At 37.6% G+C, this 25,026-nt stretch overlaps 1 protein-coding gene across 1 annotated transcript in view; it reads right to left on the reverse strand.

Moving 5' to 3' along the window:
* The window catches only part of PCSK5 (proprotein convertase subtilisin/kexin type 5), a 321,133-nt gene that overhangs the window by 256,234 nt on the left and 39,873 nt on the right, over positions 1 to 25,026 (reverse strand). The window contains exon 2 of the mRNA XM_049769756.1: positions 18,867 to 18,971. Coding sequence (XP_049625713.1) covers positions 18,867 to 18,971 — 105 coding nt within the window. The remainder of the gene's footprint in view (positions 1 to 18,866; positions 18,972 to 25,026) is intronic.

Raw genomic sequence — 25,026 nt, forward strand, 5'->3', positions numbered from 1 at the left:
CAAAACAAAACAAAAACCAATAAGGGAGTAACAACAAAAGTACAAAAAGAATTAAAAAAGAAAAAAAAAAAAGAATAAACCAAAATAAAAAAAAAAACAAACCCAGACCAGTAAGTTCTTAAAAAAGAATTGTGTTTCTTTTTTTCTTTTTTTCTTTATTTATTTTTCATAAGCACAGTAAATATTGGGGAAATCAGAATGGGAATTTCCTTGGCCTAAGAGATACATGGTGTCTTTGCCCTTGAAGCATACTTCCATGGGAACAAACTACAGGTTCCATACTCTCACTCTTTTAGACACCCCAAGGAAAATCAGTTTTTAAGGCAAGCAAAACTATCAGAAGTCTTCAGAGAAAATAAGGCTTATATTAACATTGCCACTAAAGGTTTAACTATAATAGGATGAAATGATCAGTTCCTAGTGCTTGACTTCTAAAACTATGCCTACACAGGTAAATGTCCTTGTGGATAAAAATCCAAAATAGTAATGTAATGTTGAATAGATAATTATTCTGCCTTCAAGTTTATAACATGGCTTCTTCCTCAACTAACCTCTATAACTTTACATTACATTACTGTCAGTTTTTTATGATCATTTTCATCTTTTTTTTATTTTTTATTTTTTTGATCATTTTCATCTTAAACCAAAAGAAACTTTTGTTCAGAGATCTAAAATAAGTTTTCCAAATGTTCACTGCAATGAAAGGAGAGAATCGGTTTTTCAGACACGGAAAGAATACTTCATTTTATTAATTAATCTCTAAGACATCCCTATAAAACAGGACCAACTGAGACAAAAAACATCCCAAGTTTGTGAATCTTCTTTGATGGCTCCAGAATATGGGTGTTTCGCTTCAAAAGCCCCTGCATAACCAGTAAATACCATCTATCAACATATAGGCACTCAGAAAGCAGAATTTCTTACATACTGGTAGAGCAAACTATTGTCAAATCTTCAGAGTAAAAAAATTCTAACAAATGTGCTGCACCCTTGACTGCTGAATGTCATTCTCTTCCAAATGAAACAGAAGCTTAGGGAAGTAAGGCCTGATTACCATAGACTTTGAATTGAGTAAAAAGGTAGCTAAGATGATAGCTAAGCTTCGTACAGGCCTGTTTCAGAAAGTTATAATCACCACACTGCACAGAGAGCTCAGTACATTTACCTCACTCAAGTCAGGCCCTAGGCTTAGTTCTGCTAATATGTTACTTCTGCACTATTTTTTCAGCTTTGTAATGCAGTTTTACATCTCATTGAGCTTCACAACAAAGCCCTCTTAGAAACAGGGCTAGTGTTATAATTATTAATAAATGATAACGCATTGGACATGACAAAGCTAATATCTGGTACCCTGTTCTGCTGTATCTTCCCAAGTATCATAAACTCTGCTGTTAAATGAGAAAAGCAGCATTAAGAGAAAACAACCTCTCAAAACAGAATTCCCTGCAAGCAGCATTCATTCCCAACAATCCTGAAAGCTAAGGCTGCTTGCCACACAATTGCTTCCATTCAGATGCAACACTATTAGAACAAAGACATTCTCATCTCTTCTAGCCTAAAAGAAAATGTTCCTATTAATGTCCTAAAAGGCACTATTGGATATTTTAAACAAAATGGAATATTTTACATGAAAGAAATGAGATCTGTAAAAAACTCAATGAGAAAACAAAAAGGCTAGACATGAAGGATGAAAGCCTGCAGGCAAAGTACCCTCTAGCCTGTTACTTAAGAGAATGGTCCAATGCAGCCACCAGCTCTGTCTTCCTAAGAAAAGGCAAAACTGGGTTTCACAACAGATGGTAGCCCACATCCTGAACTTCTGAGGTTCAGAGATTTTTTTTTTCGTTTGGTTTTCTTCAAAAAAATAAGAGGAAAAGTTTTTTTATTTTCCTAGTAACCATTTCTCATTCTTTAGTATATCCACAAGTCATCAAATGTAGGAAATTTAAGCTAGACACTAATTTGCTATTTATTATAACAATACTGCTGTGTGTTTATATAGCACATTTCATTCTGTGATCTCCAAGAACGTCATGATCCCTTCCACTAAAACAGATGGAGAAACTAAGGCACACATGACCACCCACTGTCACCCCAGGAGCCAAGAGCAGAAGCCACTCATCACCGGCCCACAACCTTCTGCCAGGACTGAGTCAAGATTCAAGTTTCATAACAAAACGAAAAAAAGACAGAAGGTGGGTCTCACTTTATGCAGGAGGTAGTGTTTCCGCTGAACACCAAGGGGATCCCAGGACACCACACTCAACTGGCCTAAAAGTTGGCAAACAGGCCACTGAATAAGACAGTGGACAAGAGCCATACAGTCCGAGATGCCAAAGCTTTCTGAGCATTCCTGCAAACTTCCATAACCCAAGTCTGAACTGTCATCCTTAATATGTCATCCCCTAAGCTTTGATTTCTACCAGTACTCTGGAGAAAAATAAGATTTTAAGCTATTACTGATCCATAACTTGATTATCTTAGGCTCTGAAAGTTGAACCTGAGGAGTGCTGTTGAAGAAATAAGATGAGGCTAAGAACATAAAGGTGTGTTGATTCAAGAGACATTTTACCAACATCCAAGCCACCAAGAAAAAATAATCTATTTCATCACTGTACTCAAGTTCCAAAGCCATGTATCTTCCTTTGTAAATGATCATTAAGCAGAAGGATTTTCTGGCAAGCATATCAATGTTTCTATATAGTTAGTACCTTAAATTATGCACAATTTTCTCTAGATGTCTGATTTTATAGAAAACAAACTGGTGTCATCTGACTTGTCCACAAACATAAAAATGTTTCAAAAATATTTGAACGGCAAATGAAATGTGAAATAATTGAGTAATAAATTTTCAAATGTGGGAAAACATTTGAAGACTCACCCAGTGTTTATGCAGCAAAAGAACACAGACCTCAAAGGTGAGCAAAGGCATGCATGGGTATAGGAGTTCAGTCTGGACTGCTTCATAGCTCTGAAGCCATGGGCTGGGCAGGATTTCCAACTAGATGCTATTGTAAAATGAGGCTAAGACACTCCTCAACCCACAGGGTTATCTAGAGGATTAAAGTAGGCAATAAGATGAGGAGTTTAAAGGAGTGACCTAGAGAAAAGAATAAGTGCTCCGGCTGACTAAACCAAAGTTTGCCAAAACCAGAATTCAAATGATGCTACAAAAGGCCCCTTCCACAGGCAAGTCACCTTGCTATTAAAGAGTAATGTTTTTATTTTTATAAATATACAGTAAGTGTTGCTTTTTTTTTTTTTTTTTTTTTTTTGGTTTTTTGGTTTTTGGGCCACACCTGCTGTTGTTCAGGGGTTACTCCTGGCTATGCACTCAGAAATCGCTCCTGGCTTGGGGGACTATATGGGAAGCTGGGGGATAGAACCGCGGTTCATCCTAGGCTAGCGCCCACAAGGCAGATGCTTTACCGCTTGCACCACTGCTCCGGCCTCAATAAGTGTGACTATTAGGGAAAATAGCTAGCATAAGGAAAACACAAAAGTTAAGACTAGAAAGAAGTATACTAACCACAGTGTTCATTATAAACTTATTTACAATAACCAAGAGTTAGAAACCTGGGGCCCAGAGAGATAGCACAGCGGTGTTTGCCTTAAAGCAGCCGATCCAGGACCTAAGGTGGTTGGTTCGAATCCCAGTGTCTCATATGGTCCCCCGTGTCTGCCAGGAGTTATTTCTGAGCAGACAACCAGGAGTAACCCCTGAGCACCGCCGGGTGTGACCCAAAAACCAAAAAAAAAAAAAAAAAAAAAAAAAGAGTTAGAAATCACTTAACTGACAATCAAAAGGTAAGTGATAAAGAAGACATGTAAGTGTGCATAATACAACACTCCCAAGTTATTAAAATAAAAAGATGCCATGCTACTGGCAGCTAACAGAAGATAGCTGAATGGAACTAGAGGGTATGGTGGTAAGCAAAGTAAGTCAAGTGAAAAAAAGATAAAATACTGATTTTCACTCCTATGTGAGAAATAAAGTGGTATGAATAAAGAAAACACTTTAATGCTATAAGTCAAAACACTATTTGTCATAAGGGAAAGAAGTGCCTAAGAGAAATAAATAAATCTGATCAAAGGAGTCAACTTTACGGTGATAGGTGGAAATCAAAATTCTGATCTAATGAATCTAATGCTGACGCTAGTTTGCAAGTCTGTACTCCTAGAACCTAGTGTGAAAAATCGATGTTGCCTCAATAAATAAAAATTAATCATTTAACAACAGCAACAAAAATATATCTCTATTGGCAACAACCAGTATGAATGACTAAAGAAATAAAGACAATACAGTACAGTGGGTAAAAGTGGATAACCTGAAAACTTTAGCACTTAACCAGCAAAGGCGTTGATTTCATATCTGTAAAGTGGACAGAGTAACAGTAGTACCTCATTTCCAGCTGCCACGAGCATCAGATGACTTAGAGAGCAAACAAATTTTCAGCAATGGTAATATCACTTTAAAAGTAGAAAATATTTGGGCATGCTAGAATGATTTTATGGATCTCTCCAGCTCAGCTCTGTTTGACAAAGATTTTCCTAAGTGTTGGATATTTTCATTATATTAAAATTAAAATTAATTTGGTTAAATTAAGTTAATTTTTTCCTCCTTGGAAGGATAGCAATTATTTAACAGCATATGAAGCACTGAATTAGAACAAATAAAACACAATAATGTGGGATACATTGTAAGTTTTCTAAACATAGTTGAGTTTTTAATCCTTAATTTTAGCTGTGTTGGTAGTAACCTGATTTCAATTAAGTAGTTGTAATTGAGTTAACTAGAAGCAACAGTTTAAGTTCGACAGTTCTAAGCAACTTAACATTTGTTTAGTTATTAAAAAATAAATTACCGTATTTTCCGGCGTATAAGACAACTTTTGAAACAAAAAAAAGTCAACCGAAAATCCGGGTCGTCTTATACGAGTATATCCCGAAAAATGTTTCAATGTGCTGCTAAACGAAAATTGTCTGAATATTGCCACAAAACAAATTTTCCAACTCGATCCTGCATCAATCACTGCAAGCTTGCTCGGACCACCTCTCTAACTCAGCCAATACAAGCAGGCTTTTGATGCATGCAAATTAGACAATGTTCTGGACCTGAATCTACACTGTAAAAAGCCTGCTCAGATTGGCCAGAATCAGAGAGGAAGTCATTACAGTATAACCTTTGAACCTTTGCTTGTTGTGATTGGCTCACTGTGGTACATACAGTTACAGCACAGGAACGTTCTGTCTGATACAGCGAATATAGGCCTAAACCTATGTTTTAACTGCAAAATTAGGGGATCCTCTTATACGCCCAGTTGTCTTATATGCCGACAAATACGGTATTTTGTGTGTTGGTGAGAGGGTATTTAGAATGAAAGAAAGCCATGCCTCCAAGGTCCAGCATAAATAATGCTCATCTTTCTTAACTGCAATTTTTGACCCTATTACCTTTATCTTTGTCAGATAGAACAATTCAGGAAAAAACATGTCATGCAAACAGTAAAGGTTTTGCTTCCATCTAGGTTTCCGGATTTCTTCCTATAGGAAAAAGACCTTCCAATCCTCAGTCCCATCCTGAACATCAGATACTAGAATGTGCATTGCACAATTTATTAAATTGCTTGTAAAATAGTGTATAATTAAGAAATACCAACTTTTCCTTCAAAATGTAAATATTAGCATGATGAACCATAAAATAGATGTTTTCATTAGAATGTAATCAATATTTAGCATAGAATTTAAAATATTTCCAAAGTATTTTTAAGGGAAGCTAAAGAAGGAGGGTAGAAGGGAAGGAAGAGAGGGGAGGAAAAGAAAGAAAGGGAAGATGTTTCCTAGTTCACACAAAATGTACATAGAGCATCTCAAAAATATATAAGCAACCACTTCTAAATTTTATTCTAATGTACTTTTTCATCATTTTTCTTTCTCCATGTTGTAAAGCCAGAAGCAGAGTAGGGCAGTTCTTGAGGCTACATGCCCTGTTGGCTACCTGGCAGTGGTTCCTGCAAGGACCATGGGGTGTGCACTATTTCTCTTTGGCTTTCCTGAAGTCTTAAGTCACTAGGGGCAGTTCTTGAGGCAACATGCCCTGTTGGCTACCTGGCAATGGTTCCTGCAGGTACCATGGGGTGTGCACTATTTCCCTTTGGCTTTCCTGAAGTCTTAAGTCACTAGATCCTTGTAGCCAAACTCGCACTTCACTCTCCTTACTAGTGATTTCCAAGGAGCCAAACATTTTAAGTGTAACAAATTGCCATTGTAGACATCAAAATTATGACTAAATTTGATCTTGAAAGAAGCCAAGAGCTGTAACTCAATCACTTGGTAACAAAGGTCTTCTTATAATAAGGAAGAAGTCTCTCTGTGTTTTTCTCTCTGTGTTTTCTGGAAAGCGTCCTTAGCTCCCTTGAGCCCTGGAATTGGAGGAGGGACTTATTCCAGGGTCTCCTTCCCCTTTTTCCCAGTAGGTTCTTCAGTCAACATGTGTGCTTCTAAATTCATGAGCAGCAACATTTACAAACACAGAGACAGATCACTTATGCTAGCTGAATATTTAAGCAACTGGATAGTCTCAATCTGAACAACAATGTCCTATAAACTAACAAACAAAAAAGCCTCTCAGGACAAACAGACAAAATGTGCTAAACCTACTAGTGGAAGTCCCCCCTCCAAAAAAAAAAAAATCCTCACTAGGTATGTTGTAATATTACTTGGTTGTCTACATTTCCCTGAACTGTTTTGCCGATTACAATTACCATTATTAACCAATGGTGGTGATCTACAGTGTTATGTCTAGATTTATAGATAATTGAGAACTGGGAGGAGCATACCCCCAAAACTTAATGAACCAGGGGGCTAGGCCACTCCCAGCAATATCCAGTCAATGAGGCCAGCATTCAATGTGAACTGAGTTAGCTGAATTAGCTGAGTGAGGCCTGCTTGGGCAAATAGGCACTGGGCTCCTGGCCTGGATTCTTGTACAATCTCCAGCCCTAAACTGTCCTTTTATTCCTATTCGAACTTCATCCACTTGCCACCCTCTGGTACAAAACTATATACAAAATTTCCCATAACAGCCATTCCTTCTCAATGCTAACTTTAAAGTTGTGGGGGTAGGCAGGGCAGGAGGGACTTATCACCCCATAAAAATATACTCAGAAACATATATAAAAATTCTCTCTACCCTAGACTCTAAATGCAAAGTTCAGACAAAAACATAATTTTTTTAAGATACAGTTTGATTCTTCTAACTTACAAGATGCATTTCTACTGAATACATGGCTAAGTCCTTTTTCTGTCAGTTCTAACTCTATTATAAATGCATGTGAATACATGCACAAAGGCACACAGACAAATTAAGTTACTGCATTGTTTCTGCTTTCACAGAAAATGCAACAAGCAAGAAGAGACAAGCAGATTTCATCCAGTAGGAAATTGGCAGCAGGTCCTGACATCTGGCACAGGATCGCTGGGCAAACAAAAGCACATCCTATGGTGAAACTTAGCCTCCCATCTTCAGACTCTGAGCTAACTATGCCCCGCATCAACCTGACTTACTGTTAAGCAACTTGACCTGGTGTAACCACTGCCACATAGCAACTCAATGAAATATTTATTGGTGGTTGTTACTGCTTCTTGAAGGCTTCTCTCAACCATCTTCTTCACTGCAAAACTCATAGCAATAAAATAACTATAACATTTTCTTTGAAATCATATGCTCCATCCATTTAGCAACCCCCAGGTGCACATTTGTCTTCTATCTGCCAGTGGATTGGTAATTTATAAATATTCAAACTGAGTAGTACAAATAGAACAGATGCTCAGCTATATACTAGCTTTACTTATAGTCCCCAAAATTAGATATAGTCCAACTGCCCTTCAGCAGGTGAAAGGACAAAGACAATCTGTGGCATATATATACACAGACTACCACTCAGGGGGATAAAAAAAAAAAAGCCAGTGATTGGCACACTCCACTCCACGGATGAAATCTTAAGATGACTCATGCTGAGTTACAACATCCAGAATCAAAGGCTACACAGACTGCTTTCTTCTATTCCTGTAACATTTTAGAAAATACAAAACAGGGGGAGAAAACAAATCAGTTGTTACCAAAAACTGTTGTTATGGAAAAGGAAAGGAACTGAGTGGAGAACAGAAGAATTTCCAATGGTGACTTAACTGCAGTGATAGTTATACCATATCCATCACAACTATAAGAACAGTTAGTTCATTACACAACATAACAATTGTTATTCTACATGTATTCAACACTGAATATTTTTAGTCGATCATTTGAAACTAACTTATGGAGGAAATAAAAGAATTGAAATACTGATTTATGGGAGGGGGATAATGACTAGAGAAAGGCTTAAGGAAAGGAGGAAATGACAGATCTTTATATAGGATCAGGGTATGTATGCATGTGTGTTTGTCAAAACTCAGACTATATATTGAGTCTTCGTGAATTCCATTTTACATAAATTTTACATCAAAAGAAAAAACTAAAAATATATAAGAATATGCATACTAAAATACTTTGAATGACTGGAGAAACTGGAATATTTGTAATTTATTTGAAAAGAAGAATAGCTGGATTTATTCCAAAAGTCAAGTACAATGGTAAGCCTTGGACATAATCATTAGTTTGATCAATACTATATATAGTCATCCAGTCCCTGCCAGAAATAAACTGAGCACTGCTGGGTGTGGCCAAAACCCAAAACCAAATAAAATTGGATATATTTAATGGGAAAAAGTAAATGGAAGTATGAAAAATGATTATTATAGAATCTAGACAACGTATAAAAAGTATAGTGTTATTCAGTTTAAAAATTTTAATGTTTAATTTTAATGTATACTTAGAAAATTTTAATATAAGTTTATCCCATGTCTGTATATTTGAAGTGTTGCAATGAAACAAAGAAAATCAATTGTAATTTTAAGGATTTAGTAAAATAATTTAAGAAGTAAAGTATCATTTGTCCTATAATGATCCTTTTTGATCTTAAGAGGATACAGTTTCAAAGCTAATCAATTATGCCACAAATGCAGAGCTATGCCTGCGACCTCACAGGATTTGCTCAATTACAAATTTGAATTAGACAGACAAGGGCGAAATTACCCACTAATTACAGAATGGCTTCATAATTTTCTGATAATTTTCTATACTAACTCATAATTCAGGGCTAAACTTGATACAGTGAAAAAAACGCCCTCAAAATTATTTGCCTAGGTTGATCCCAACCTCTCCCATGTTCAATTTGTGAATTCAAGAGAATGGACAAGAACAACTTCTGTACTATACAGACTGAACAACATTCTGTTCTCTTCTTTCAGTTGTGTATGTGAAGCCTTTGCCCTCGCAGCTCACAACTCAGCCACAATGCCAGACTGGACTTCCTGCTGCTGATAGTTCACCCAAAACTACTTAGTTACAATAGTGGCCCAGGAGGCTGGAAGTTCCTATAAGGGGCAGAGATACAAAAGCTCCAATTCTACAAAGCTTCAGATTGTGTTACTTTGTCTAGACATACAATCTGATACTTGGTATCTAAACCAAGAAAGCACTAACTATAGGTATCAAAATTAAGATAAAAACTGTTGTTTCCTGGGATCTGAGAGAGATGGCACAGCAGTAGGGTATTTGCCTTGCAGGTGGACAACACAGGACAGACCCAGGTTTGATTCCCAGCATCCCAGATGGTCTCCTGAGCCTGCCAGAAGCAATTTCTGAGTGAAACGCCAGGAGCAAGAAGAAAGCAAAAGCAAATGAATGGTTGGGTTCCATTTATTCTCTTATATTGCCTCACTCATGGGAAAACTACATTTCCAACTCGGGACAAGATGAGCGCTCAAGGTCTGATCACTCACTTTGCATAATACATAGCTGGAATCATACAATCAACATATATAGCATGATCCCCTGATCACACCCAGGTGTGGCCACAGGCCCTGCATGGCAAAAATCTGAGCCTACACAGTATAAACCCCCACTCAAAAAAGGAGCCACCTCACTTCTCCCCAATCTTCAGGATGTTTTCATCATCATTATCTATATCTGTGCACAGATAATTGGGAAAACAATTGTCTGCTGGGCCAAGGAGCAAAACTAAACATGATGTTCACATATTAAGATATATTACTGGAACATTTCATTCAGAACAAAGATTAAGCAGAACCAGAACCTAAAATTATAATCCTGTTACTTGCCTGCAATCTCTAAATGTCTTTTACTTTGTTTTGAGGAATGGTAACCTAGATTTGACAACCTATATGAAAATGCTTAAGTCTGCCAATGATTAAAAATAATTCACCATCCCCTGACGTCCCATATGGTCCCCCAAGCCAGGAGCGACTTCTGAGCGCATAGCCAGGAGTAATCCCTGAGCATCACCGGGTGTGGCCCAAAAAGCTAAAAAAAAAAAAAAAAAATTCACCAACAATTTTCATGTCCATCATTTGACTAATATGATTTTTGTTTGTTTGTGGACCACACTGGCATTGTTCAGGGATTATTTCTGGCTCTGTGCTTAGGGATGACTCCTGGCAGGTCCATACAGAATACAAGGGATCAAACCATGGTCATCTACACGCAAGGCAAACTGCCATGCCCCTGTATCATTGCTCCACCCTTGATTTGATTTCTGGTACTTCTATTTCCTACCACTACCACCACCCTTACATATTTTTAATTTTCAGGGCCAAAATTTTCTTTGCTTTATCCAAATAGTCCATTTATCCAAATGTATGGACTTAATTCCATATGACAATTTGTATTAAGTTTTGTTTGGGGGTAGGTTTTTTTTTTTTTTGTATTTTGTTTTGCTTTTTGGGCGACACCCAGCAGCACAAAGGTGTAACTCCTAGCTCTACACTCAGAAACCATTCCTGGCAGGCTTGTGGACCATATGGTAAGCTGGGGATCAAACCCAGGTCCATCCCAGGTTGTCCGTGTGCAAGGCAAATGCCCTATTGTTGTTCTATCACTCTGGCCCCTTGTATGAAGTTCTTAAGCACAATGCTTTGTAGATTAAAAGTGACTTCTTCTGGAAATCATGGACACCAATAGTAGTAATTACTCATTATGATACTCTTCTAACAATGAACAATGTACTATGCAAACAAAGAAGTGATGCCATTGATCCTCATTTAATACGTGTATTAGTGAAAAGGTGATGTCTTTAGCTGTCTCGTAACTAACCAAATAGTGAGCCAGAGAGATAGATAGCACAGCAAACGGGCTTGCCTTACACGTGGCCAACCCAGATTAAAATACCAGCATCTAAGATGGTCCACAGAACATCCCCAGATGTGACTCTTGAGGTCAGTGCTGGGGTAATTGGGCTTTGCCAGCTATGACCCAAAATCAACAACAAAAGACTAGCCAGATTAATCTCAATTATGACTATAAAATCCTCAATGTCTAGAGGGAAAACAGAATTCTAAGAAATCTTTTAAACCATAGGGGAAATGACAAAAGGAAGAAGCTTGAAAAGACACTGTAACTAAGTAAAGGGAGCATCTGACAGACAGTGTGTGCCAAGAGAAAAATCGCAAGTGACACTGATTCAAGACAGTGATTAATGGGTTAGAATGAACATTAAAAAATAATTCCTCTGCTCTATGATATTTTTACAAGTAAATTAAGTCCAATGAAGAATGACACACTAATAGAAACTCAGAGACAGTAGAATAGCTGAGATTAGAATCTAAATAATCCAAGTCTGATCAATGTCTTTCTCATTTTCTATCTCCCATGTTAGCACTTAACACCACAGTACTATGTATATCACCACAAAGTGATATAAGTTCTAGGGGAGTTAGGAGAAAACTACTGCTCCTAGTTTTATCACATACCATTTATCATTTATCTTCCTATAAAATCTAATTTTAAATTATCATTCATTCTTCTCCAGAAACTAGACTCCGTGGAAGACACAATTCCAGATCAAGGCAATAACATATTTCATTCAAAGCAAGCTGATCTTCCTCACCATTGAGTTGATATAAAACAAAAACATTCCAAGCAAAGGGAACTAAGGAATGAGTTTAGAGTTTATGAAGAAATGGAAAAGTCATCAGAATAAAGTGAGATAAATAAAACGTACATCAAAGACAAGCTCGGGGAGGCAGAAAAAGATCCTACAGGTACTTTAAGAGGAAAAAGTACAATATATCAAGGTCAAAGGAAAGTCCACTGGTCCTTTTCTATCTTAAGAAGCTGTCTCTTGGGCCCGGAGAGATAGCACAGCGGTGTTTGCCTTGCAAGCAGCCTATCCAGGACCAAAGGTGATTGGTTCGAATCCCAGGGTCCCACATGGTCCCCCGTGCCTGCCAGGAGCTATTTCTGAGCAGACAGCCAGGAGTAACCCTTGAGCACCGCCGGGTGTGACACAAAAACAAAAAAAACAAACAAACAACAACAAAAAAAAAAGAAACTGTCTCTTGCAGCCAGAGAGATAGCATGGAGGTAAGGCATTTGCCTAGCATACAGAAGGACGGTGGTTCAAATCCCAGCATCTCATATGGTCCCCAGAGCCTGCCAGGAGTGATTTCTGAGCGTAGAACCCCTGAACACTGCCGGGTGTAACCCAAAAAACCAAAAAAAAAAAAGCTTTCTCTTTGTGAAAGAAGAGCAACTGTGGACTTGGGGCAATTATTGCCATGATCCAAGTGAAAAGTAACAGGATGAACCATTTTAGTGTTAGAAGTCAAGAGAACCTCTTGGTGGAGTCATGGGGAAAGATGTACAAAAGTATAGAAAGAAACTGCTCAGTATTTTCAGTTTGAGTGGCCAGAAAGGATGTGGTACAATTTATTAGGAAGGAAAAAGGTCTCAGGGCCTTGGTGGGGAACAGGGAGAAAAATGTAATGTATAAAATATCATGTTATAGGGGCCGACATGGTAGTGCTGGAGGTAAGGCATCTGCTTTGCAAGCGCTAGCCTAGGGCAGACTGTGGTTTGATCCCCAGGCGTCCCATATGGTCCCCCAAGCTAGAAGTAATTTCTGAATGCATAGCCAGGAGTAACCCCTGAGCATCAATGGGTGTGCCCCCCCCAAAAAAAAGTAAAATAAAAATATGTTATAGTTGATTAGTAGATCTGCAAGTAGGGAGTTTATGGAGGGGAGATAATCTAGAAATTGGCAGGTCGGAGCTTTCTAAAATTGACAAGTGAGGCAGAGATAATAAATTGGGAAGACAGAAAATACAGGAAAAACAGAAAACAACAAAAGAGAATGTGGGCTGTTCTGCAAGAAGGAACAAATAATTTACCATGATGTCAAGTGAATGGTTCTGCCAGATGAGAACAAGGAATTCACCATGAATAATGGAGATATCGAGAAGTTCCCTTAATACTTCCAGCCCTCAAGACACCACAGGAAGGACACATCTGGATGAGGAAGCAAGGACTTCACCATAAACTAGGTCTTCTAGTGCCTTCCTCTTGGACTTCCAAGCCTCCAAAATTATAAGAAATAAATCCTAGTACTTAAAAGTTACCTAGTCTCTCTATGGAATTCTGTAGTTCTGTAGTGATCAGCCAAATCTAAGACTTATCAAAAACTTGAGTAGATAAAGGAACTATATACAGGATGGGACATAGTAGAGAGGTCACTGGATTTAAATCCCAGAACCACTTGGACCTGTGAGCATTGGTAGGCTTGACAGTCAGCCAACACCAAAACCTTGGGCCCTTGCTGAGCTATTGGTCCAGAAGAGAGCTGCGAAATTGCTGTGGGTCATCTGAGCACTGCTAGGAAATCTGTTTCCCCGCCAAAAAAGAATAACATAGGAAAATTTATGTTGGAGCCAAAGAGATAGGACAGTGGTAGGGTGTTTGCCTTTCATACAACAGACATTAAGTTCTATCTAGGTAAATAATACATAGGGTTCCCAAAGCCAACCACAAATATTTCTTTAGCAGCACCAGCTGTGAGCCCCTCCAAACAAAAAAACAAAAGCAAAAATAAAAAATTTACAAATCTACCTACCCAACATTCTCTACCTACCTACCCCTACCCAGGGAAAATTCCGCTTCTATTTTATTTTTATTTGTCTTTGTGGGAACCAAACTGGGATCCATCCTCGGTGGCCGCATGCAAGGCAATGACCCTACTACTGTGCTATCGCTCGCTCTGGCCCCATGAACATCTATTTCTAATCAAATGTGGATTATTTACCGGCAGAGGTTCCCTAGTAATCAGATGAATGTAACTAACTTATGAAAGGTTTCAAATTTAAACACAGGTAACTTAAGGGCTTGATGTCTCCATGGATCAATTAATTACACATACAGCAGTCATGAAAGTGAATCCAGAGGGAACTGAGATTTGACTGATACGAAGTGAAATTGTACAACTTTTCAAGAATAAATAGTCATTCTGTACAGTGAGGTAACCCTAATTCTTCTCTTAGTTCACCAGTTATTCTGCTCTTGAGGCAGAAGTAGAAAAGCCAGTTTTCTGAGAATGAAATGGTGGGCACAAGAGGGACCAACCTGGATTATTCGGCAAGGAATGTGAATTCACAATTATTCTTTCTCAGGTCTCTCTTCATCTGATTTGTTAACTGTCAATTCTTTCTTCCTGTCCATTTTTGATAACGCCTTACTTGTACAATGCTTAAATGCTCTGCTTTAAAATTTTCTTCAGAGGAAATGGCTGTATTTAAATGTAAAATTAATAATATCTCTGTTAATGCCTGGAACTTAATTCTGGGCATCACTAATGGAACTACGTGTGCAGCTGCAGCAGAATAAACATGGAGAGGACTTCAAACATTTAAAGAGAGCTTATGTGGAAGTCTGGACAGCAAAGCCAATGCAATGAGAGGAAGTTACACTCAAGCATATTATATAACAACATAATTGCTTGCCTTGGCTTGTATAAAACTCAGTCATCGAACAAACTATTAATCTTAAATATTCCTTTCATAACTAATGGATAAAATGACATTATGAGAGAAAAGAGAGGCCTAATTCTAAGAAGCTTCTGATCCAGCCATAAATAACATTATTAATAGTTTTTAGTAACATATACAATCTTATAAGCCATGTGAATGGTGACTTTTAAGAAAATGCACAACAGAAAAATATCAGAAACCCTGGCCCTGAACCCATATCAAGGGAGGTATCTAGTCCAAATATGAATTAAAAACAATTTGTAGATAAATTTGAGAGAAAAATAGTATTGGAAGAGACACTGGTTGAAGGGTCGGATCTTTCAAGATAAAAGTCTAATGATTAAAAAACTGTGCATATATAATTTACACATGACTAGAACATGGGTGTCTAATTTAAAGACAACCATTTAAAATACTAATAGAAACTTCTGGATTTTTTTTATGCTTGGGTTAAGGAGAAGGAGAATAAAAGAATGTTATCAGTTTTGTCATCACGGGAACACTTGAGTATTCAGTCTCCAAAATTACCGTATTTTCCGGCGTATAAGACAACTTTTGAAACAAAAAAAAAGTCAACCAAAAATCCGGGGTTGTCTTATATGCCGAGTATATCCCAAAAAATGTTTCAATATGTCGCTAAACGAAAATTGTCTGAATATTGCCACAAAACAAATTTTCCAACTCGATCCTGCACCAATCACTGCAAGGCTGCTCAAAACCACCTCTCTAACTCAGCCAATCCAAGCAGGCTTTTGATGCATGCAAATTAGACAATGTTCTGGACCTGAATCTACACTGTAAAAAGCCTGCTCAGATTGGCCAGAATCAGAGAGGAAGTCATTACAGTATAACCTTTGAACCTTTGCTTGTTGTGATTGGCCCACTGTGGTACATGAGCACAGGAACACATGCAGCACATGCAGCACAGGAACGTTCTGTCTGATACAGCGAATATAGGCCTAAACCTATGTTTTAACTGCAAAATTAGGGGGTCGTCTTATATGCCCGGTCGTCTTATACGCTGGAAAATACGGTATAAGAAATTTCCATTCCAAAGTGCTACTACTACACCATTTTTCCTGACCCAATTGCCACAGGTTTCTTAGAGCCATATAATCAGATTTAACAGTCTTCTAAAAATGTTAACTCAAGGCTAGTATTTCTGAAATTGAGTTTGGGACTCAAAAAAAAGCTAGTAGATAAAAAAAAAAATGTTATCAATAAAATCACATTAAGACTCACTGGTACTGCTGATTCATTCTTTTGAGTTGGTATATGCCTGTCATTTAAGAAGCTAATCATCATGTAATGTTAACATGTGGGAATCCAGACTTTTCTCCAGGCTTATATGCTCAACTAACTACCATCTTTTCTCACTGTTATTCATATTGTCGTCTTCTCACCATGGGTTTAAAATAGTTCATAATCTAGTTGGCTTGGTTTTTTTTCAGCTTCAAAGTTGATCATGATGGAATTTCAATCATATAGTGTACAACAAACCTTTCACTAGTGCGATTTTCTTTATATTATATATACAGAGTGATGAAACCTAGGTCTGACCTGAAATGATTTGGCTCTTCTATCCTGGGTAAGATGGACTCCTGGCACTTTGTGTCCCAAAAGTACAAGAACAGATCCTGCCTAACTATCTGATACACCTAGATAAGGAGAAATAAGACCAAGATTCCCCAGCGCAAGATGAAAGACTAAATAGTGCACAGAGCAGTTTTCAACAAGTAAACAATGAACCAGTCATTACTTTTGACTCTTTCCTCCACATTAAACTTTCACAAAATGGGTGATATTACCCTCCCACTTACCAGCTCTCTCCCATCCTCTGGTGTTGATGGAGGCACTAAAATAATGATGGAGAGTGAAAACAACTCAAATGCGATTAGGGATGGGGGTACTATCTGTTTGCTCACTATCAAAAAATAGATTTACAGGTGCCTGAGAAGTAATACAGGGAATAAGGTGCTTGCCTTGCATGTGGCTGACCCCATTTTGTTCCTTAGGAGAGATCAGGATCAAGAAAAGCTGAAGAGAAAGTACTTGGCTTGCACACAGCTGATCCAGGTCCAATCCCTGGCATCCCATATAGCTCCCCAAGCACCACCAGGAGTAATCCTTGATTCTGAAGAGCTAGAATTAACAACTGGGCATGGTTCAAGAAAAATAAAAGAAAGTAAACCCTGAGCACAGAGCCAGAAGTGAGTCCTAAACATAGGTGGCTGTATCCAAACTAAACACCGTGGGGATGGGGGGATTTCCAGGGAGGTGCTGAATATTTTTCTTTTCTAAAAAAGAGTCAAAAGAGTTTGGAAACATATGTGCTTCAAGCCAACTAATACTTGACTTTTCTTTTTTTTTTTTTTTTTTTTTTTTGGTTTTTGGGTCACCCGGCAGCGCTCAGTGGTTACTCCTGGTTCTACGCTCAGAAATCGCTCCTGGCGGACTCAGGGGACAATATGGGATGCTAGGATTTGAACCAACGACCTTCTGCATGCAAGGCAAACACCTTAACTCCATGCTATCTCTCCAGCCCCCTAATACTTGATTTTTCAAATTGACATTGTTCACAGGAGAACTGAGTTTGGAATTATTTTTTTATCCACATCAAAAAACCATCAAAAAGATTTTTAAAAAATTGAAAACCACGACCTTGCTTTGGAAACTGAGAACATTCAAGTACATCCCAACTAATTACTTTTCCAGAAACTCTCAACTTTAAATACAGTTGAAGGAGGGGAAAAAAAACCGTAATCCACAAGCTACTAAAATATGTTTTAGAAGATATTGGGACCTACAAGAACTGTGCTTTTTTTCTAATTTGTAAGAGATGATTGTATAATTATCAGCACTGTACATTAGGAGGAAAAAATTACCAAAGAGAGCCATGGTACAAAACACAGGGCAGGCCTACAAACAGCAAACCTGATTTGCATATTAATTTAAATAGAGACTTTATATTAGCAAGAAAAAAAATTGTTTGAGAAATCTGTAAGTAATGCTATTTATGATATTGGTGGGAATTGTTGACCAATTTATTTGAAATGAGTTTGTATAACAATCCCAAATCATAATGGGTAAAAAAAAATCTTCCTGTATCAATAAATAATAACCAGTGATTAAGTCTGCAGGGGACAGATTGATATAGCTGTGCTCTTTTCTTTTTTGGGAGGCCAAGTCATTTCTCTATCATGAAGTCAGATAGAAGTCAGAACCATTCACTAATTTAATTTTTACAAATATATGTTTCCAGTTTGTTTGTTTTTTAACTTTGTAATCATTTATGTTTCCAATTTTAGTTTGCTCATAACACCATTCAGCTTCCCAATTTCCATGTCCCCAATGGAATAGGAAAGCTGTACGGTCCCCCAGGAATGTTTGTACAATCAAAGGACTGGAATAAAGACTTGGTGCATCTGAGGGACCCACCAACTTCACAAGAGAAGGAGGCAACCTCTATCCAACTGTTCTCCATCACCCTCTTGTTGTAAACAAGCTGGCACCCTGGGACTGCCTGAATCTATCAGCCAACTACATTGAGGAAAATGCATGATAACCTGAGGCTTGATGATCCCCTCCGCCCCCTTTATGGAGTTCAAATAGACTATCATAACTAGCTAAACAAAGGCAGACACTATTATTATCTTACGTGTCAAGATGTTTTGAATTCACCTCTCTCCCAACCCCTTCCACAAGAGACTCTCATTGTGAAACTCCTGTACTATCTACAACTGGGAAGATGAAAGTGGTGCTTCAGTCAGAAAACAAACCTCTGCCAGTTTTAATCTCCAAAGGAAGGAAAGATGCTGGACCAGAAGATCTCATGACAGCTCTTGAAATCGGAGTCTTCCTGCTGGTCATTAGCTTCAAGTGTGATATTGTTACCAATAAAAAATGTAGAATCTTTGCCTGTTGGTCCCCACCCAACTGGTTCTTCTTACCTTTGGTTCCATTGAAATGAAACTGTGGGTTCCTCTGCTCGACAGAACTGACCTTTTAATCGTCCTGCTGTGATAGAAGTGGTAATAGTCCTTCAGAGCCCCAATCTGCAAAGACAGGAGGAAAGAGGGGGTATGTGAGTTAATGTACATAAGCAGTCTTCTATTTTCCTGTTTTTCATTAAAGCAAGCACACAAAACAAAAAAAAAAAGATGCATAAATTATAGAGCTGTCTATTAAGCTTAAATGTTACTTGAACCTGGGTGATCAGTTTTCAAAAGAAGGACATGTGATATGAAATGAGTGTCCTTGAGGCAGGAACTGCAAAAGTAAAGATTATAATAGGGCAGCTTATCCTCTCTATAGCTTCCTTTTAATGTTTAATTTATATGCAGCCTTTTAAGTAATTTTAAATAATCTATATCCAAATGTGGGAAAGAAAAAAAAAAATCAAATAGCTGTCTAGGCTTAAAAACACATTGCGCTGTTTGCTTCCAAAAATGTACAATGAAGGACCTTGTTAGATTATTTATATCATTAATTTGCAACAAGTCCTAGGCAGTTGATCATTCACAAAGAAAACACTACTGAGTTTGTTTCCTGACTTCAGTAGACAGTATTAAATACACAGCAGTTATTCATTTATTGCAAAACTAAAAATGGAATGGCGATTTCTAAAAACAAAGAACATCTACTCTACCTATCAACCTACTTCTTAAAAAAGTAGTGCAAGACACTTCATCTTAATCGTTTACTTAACAAATTTATTTTCTCACTGGGATGTCCTTTCCTTAGTTGCGAACATGTTTCTTTGAGATAACTTTAAAAGCAGACCCTTGTTTACTTTAGAAAAACAAAGTAACAAAGTCCCAAACAATACAGTCCCTCAGAGAATAAAATGTGGGTCATATTATGGAAACTGAACCAAAAAGACAGGAGAATTTCTCTTGGTTCCAACTGACAGTCAAAATAAGTCAAAATCTTTTTACTTATCAAAAATTGGATGTTGGTGAACAACCTTGTAACCATAGTTTTTAAATAAAAAGAATTAAAAAAAAAAGAGAAAAGAAAACTTGATGTTGGGAGACTACAGATAATACAGGAGGTGAGATGTTCCCTTGTATGGGGCTGATGCAGGTTCAATCCCCAACACTGCATATGGTTCCCAAGCAGCACCGGGATGACTCAAAAGCCAAAAATAAAAGATAAATAAAATAGGATGTTGGTATAACTAATTTTTTAAGATTATTGCAATTTTAAAATTGTATTCAAATAGGCCAGGTAGTTGCTAGAGAAACAGGAACTCTCATTTGTTGTAGACTGCACACTGAAGAAATGAATCATCACATTATCCAGAAATTCTGCTCCTAAGCTGTTATTCAAAGAACAAAGTAAAGGAATTCAAAAAGATATATGGACACCTTTATTCAAAGCATGGCTTTTCAGAAGAGCCAAGCTCGAGAAATAAGCCAAGTGACCAGTGAAATAGAAGTGTAATATATCTCTCAATGAAATACTAGCAAACCATAAAAGTAAAATAAAATCTTGCCTTTTGCAACACAGATAGCACTAGGGGAAGTCATGTTGTGAAAAGACCATTGGAGAAAGATAATACTGAATGATTTAACTCTTGGTCCTATGTGTGCTAGAGAAGCAAATCAAGTAGGGGAAGGAAAAATCCCAAAAGAGAAATAAATTGTGAGTTCAGTCAGCAGAACTGAGGTTACCAAGAAGGTGGGATTGGAGGGATACACTTATATAGTCAAAACATCCATCTGATGGAAGCATATTGGTACTTTAATGGCAGTTATACTGTGGTATTATAAATAGTGAGGAGTTTTACACTGTGTCCCAACAACAAACAGTTGTATAAACTAACTCCCATTTAAAAAAGAGGGAGGGCAAAGCAGTAGGGCATTTGCCTTGTATGCAGACAATCCGGGACAACCCCGGACAGACTCAGGTTCAATCCCCAGCATCCCATATGATCCCCAAACCTGTCAGGAGTGATTTCTGAGCAAATAACCAGGAGTAACTCCTGAGTGCCACTGGGTATGGCCAAAAACAAACAAACAAACAAACAAACAAAAAAACATGAGCATCTTGAGCATTGTGGTAGTAGAGAACAGCCAGGGTCCTACTGGTGGTGACCAGTCATTGTCATAATTAAGCTCACCTCAAAACACACATTCATTCAATTCTCTCAATTCTAGCCATTGGCCTTCTTTCAAATGCCTTGACTAACCTGCACCATCCCCTTCTTCCAGCCTCTCCACTTTGATTCCTCTTCATCTCTAGACCTCACTCCAACTAGGAAATCAAGATTCCCCCAAAACTTGATCAGCTTCCTTATTTTAACATCTCACAAAATCCAAAGTTTATAAACCTGGTTGGTTTAATATGCGTGTTCTCCCAATCCACATGTTTGTATGTTGCAATGAAGCTGGTTCACAGCATTTTTGCTCAAAATTTTGCTCCTAGTTCCTAATTCAATACATAAATATTCTCAGGGGAAAAAAAAAACCCTGAAGGAATGACAGGGAAATTAGAATCGCTGAATCATTAAAATCATGCATATTGGAGCTATATGTAATTCAAATCTCTAATCTGAATATCAAACTATAAAACTTAGGCTAACTTAAACCTAAATAGTTTCATTTTACCTTAACTAAAATAACTCTGTCAAGTTAAATGCCAAATTTAATTTGTCAGGTTAATGGCTAAATGCCGAGATATCTCTTTAGTCTTTCTTTGTTGTTGGGTTATTTTTTTGTTTTATTTCGTTTTGCAAGACTACAGCTAAGGAGAGCATCATTCTACCACATCCAAACAAAATAATCTGTCATATCCCAGAATATTATTATATGTATATTAGTGCATGTTTATGTCTCATCTATTAATATTCATGTCCCTTACTGGCAAGAATTATGTCTCTTATATTCTTTCAAAAGCACTGAGAGTGCTGAGGGCATTTAATAAACATTAAGATGAAAAATGTCATAACATGTTGGGAGTTATTCAAAATAAAGACAGGGTATGAAAACAGAGCAGTAGAATTATCTATAAGCAGGCATTCCATCTAGCTCTTCTGGGATAATGTAAAACAGAAGATGATGATGTTTATCTGTTATACACTACATCTGAAACAAGGAACAATATATAAATGACATGGGGATCTTTTAAAAAATAAATCAGGAGCCAAATGAGAACATAAAGTATAAAATCAGTAGCAGACTGAGCAAAACTATGCCTTTTCCTTAATGTCACATAAAAGCAGGCAAATAATTCCTTCCCTATTGGCCCTCTTCTGCCACAAACACTCTTCTCTGCCTAGCAAAAGAACTCTATATGCAAACTAATCCAGTGAATTGCCAATAATTATATCTTAATTCTGTCAGATTTATGTGGTTTTTTTTTTCTTTTTGGCAGCCCTTTCAGAACTTCCCTACATTATCTTTTCTCAACCAAATCATGTTCTGAGGTATAAGACTGGTTTTATATTTTATATATATATATACATATATTATGTATATTATAAATATAGTATACTATTTTATACTAAAATGTAAATGATTAATAAGATGCAGGAATTGTTTTCCCAGGGATAGCTGTATTTGATTATATAGTTAAAATTCATGGAGCTGGAGCTATAGCACAGAGGTACAGTGTTTACCTTACATGCGGCCAGACCCGGGGCAGACCCAGGCTCGATTCCTGGCATCCCGTAAGATCCCCCAAACTTGCCAGGAGATGAAGAGGGAGGAGGGGCAGTGCTTCTCAAATAGTGGGGCGCGCCCCCCTGGGGGGGGCACGAGGCTCCATGAAGGGGGGCGCATATGACCTCGGCAAACACTGTCATAACAGTGTTTCTCTGTATGTCTCTGGAGCTGAGAGTTGCTGTGTCCTGCTTCAAACTGAGAGTTGCAGTGTCCTGCTTCAAACCCCGCTTCGAAAAGCTATGCATTGCAAAATGTGCTCATTGTAGCCATTAATTCAGATACCACCTCTGATTAAAAAATCAGCTCAAATTATTTTATATATTTTTGTTTTGCAGGTTAAAGTTTTTTTTTTTAAATAAAGACACTATTTAGAGTTGCAAGGGGGGAGCAAAAAATGTTTTCTTCTTCCTAGGGGAGCATGACAGAAAATAATTGAGAAGTATTGCCCTCCTTTTCCCTCTCTTGGCCTAGGGGACTGAGACTGTAAGTCACTGGCCTCCCTGCTTTGCCTCTCCCTTGATTAAACCCTATTTCTAATACTCTCCTGTTGGAGTTCTTATTGGCCCTGACAATCATTAAGCACTAACATCTAAGTATTTATAAGTAATAATGTAAATATTATCATGTAAGTAATAATGTAAATGCCATCACTTACATTATAAAAACTATTGTATTGACTACAAGTAAGACTTTCTTATTCCCTGAAGTCAGTGTTTATTTATTAAGATGCCATGGAATAAATACAATTGTCAACACTCATTCAATTTCATACAAAAGTGGCTGCATTTGGGATTATGAGATGTGTAACTAAGAGATGGCCATTTCAAATTAGACACCTCCCTTTTCTGATTTAAGAGTTCTATTTCCTCCCTGCTGTGAAACGGCGCGGCAATGAAAAAATAGTAGAACTCAATTAAGTGTAAGCTGGACTGATGATACAACTCAGATCTTGTCCCACTTACTAAGGTAAGGTAGTAAGAACCTAGTAACAAAGCTCACATTTCTTACTGATGAAACCTCTCTGTCATCTCTCAAAGCTAAAAAATATAAAACTTCTGTTTAAATTTATTCAGACAGATTTTTATGAAGGTAGGATCAGGATATACTGTTTCCCTTCATTAAAATGTGGACTACAAGTTATTGTGGATCACAATACTTTTGAGACTATTAAAATAATTTCAGTTACTTGCTTCCGTATTCCAGAAAAATACTATTCATATGAAAACCAAACAAATTACCAAGACTACTTTTTTTCACCACCTTAGAACACTTCTAACCGAGGACTTATATTATTAACTCATGTTATTAACACATTCATTTTATATGTCCCATTTACTCTTCCACTGCTCTAAAATGTTGGAGGGAAAGGAGTGATAATACAGAGGGGAGGGTGGAGGGTAACTAGATCCAGCTTGGTTCAATTCCTGGTATCCTGAAGATTACCTGCCAGAAGCAATTCTTGAGCCCAGAGCCAGTAAGCCCTAAGCAAAACTGGAGTGGTCCAAAAGCCAAAAAAATAAAATATTCTTCATTCTTGGAGCCAGAGAAAGAATACAGTGGGTAAAAACACTTGCCTTACACACAGCCTACTCAGTTTCTAGCCCTTGCATCCTATATAATCCCCCACAGAAGGAGTAATTCCTGTGTGCAGAGATCATTCTCAGAGGAATACTCCCCAAGCACAGCTGGAAGAAACCAAAAACAAACAAACAAAAAATAACAAAAAAAAAAAATCTCCAAGTGAACAGAGGTCTCTGTCTCTATTTCCTTTGTTTGTTGTTGGATTAGTTTTAGCTCTTAATAACAGTGCTGGGAATATTACAAAAATGTGCTGAATGAATGAAGAATGAATAGTTCCTGCCCTTTAACAGCTCAAAGCACCAATGAATATGCCTCTAACATTATAAATGGCTTCTCTCTCATCTTGTGTAACTTTTTGTTTTGGTGTTTTGTTTTTATTTTTATTTTATTTTTTTGGTTATCCGGCCACACCTGGTGACACTCAGGGGTTACTCCTGGCTATGTGCTCAGAAATCACTCCTGGCTTGGTAGACCATATGGGATGCCGGGGAATCGAACTGTGGTCTGTCCTAGGATAGCGAGGGCAAGGCCTTACCACTTGAGTCAAAGCTCCAACCCCTTGTGTGACTCTTTCTATGATAGAATATTACCATATAACATACTCTTCCTGCTTAATGCATTTTAAAAGAATGAATAAAATCTCATATCAACAGAAGTAAATATTAAATACTAATAACTAAACAACCTCTAAGTGACTTGTGTGTGTGTGTGTGTGTGTGTGTGTGTGTGTGTGTGTGTGTGTACCCAGTGATCAAATCCAGGGAAAGGCACATATGTAGTTTCTTAAATTCCAGGTAATACCTTTATATTTCTTTTTTTTTTTTTTTCTTGGGATGCCGGGGGATCGAACTGCGGTCCTTCC

This window comes from Suncus etruscus, chromosome 3 (genome assembly GCF_024139225.1).
Source record: "Suncus etruscus isolate mSunEtr1 chromosome 3, mSunEtr1.pri.cur, whole genome shotgun sequence".
Classification (NCBI taxonomy): Eukaryota; Metazoa; Chordata; class Mammalia; order Eulipotyphla; family Soricidae; genus Suncus; species Suncus etruscus.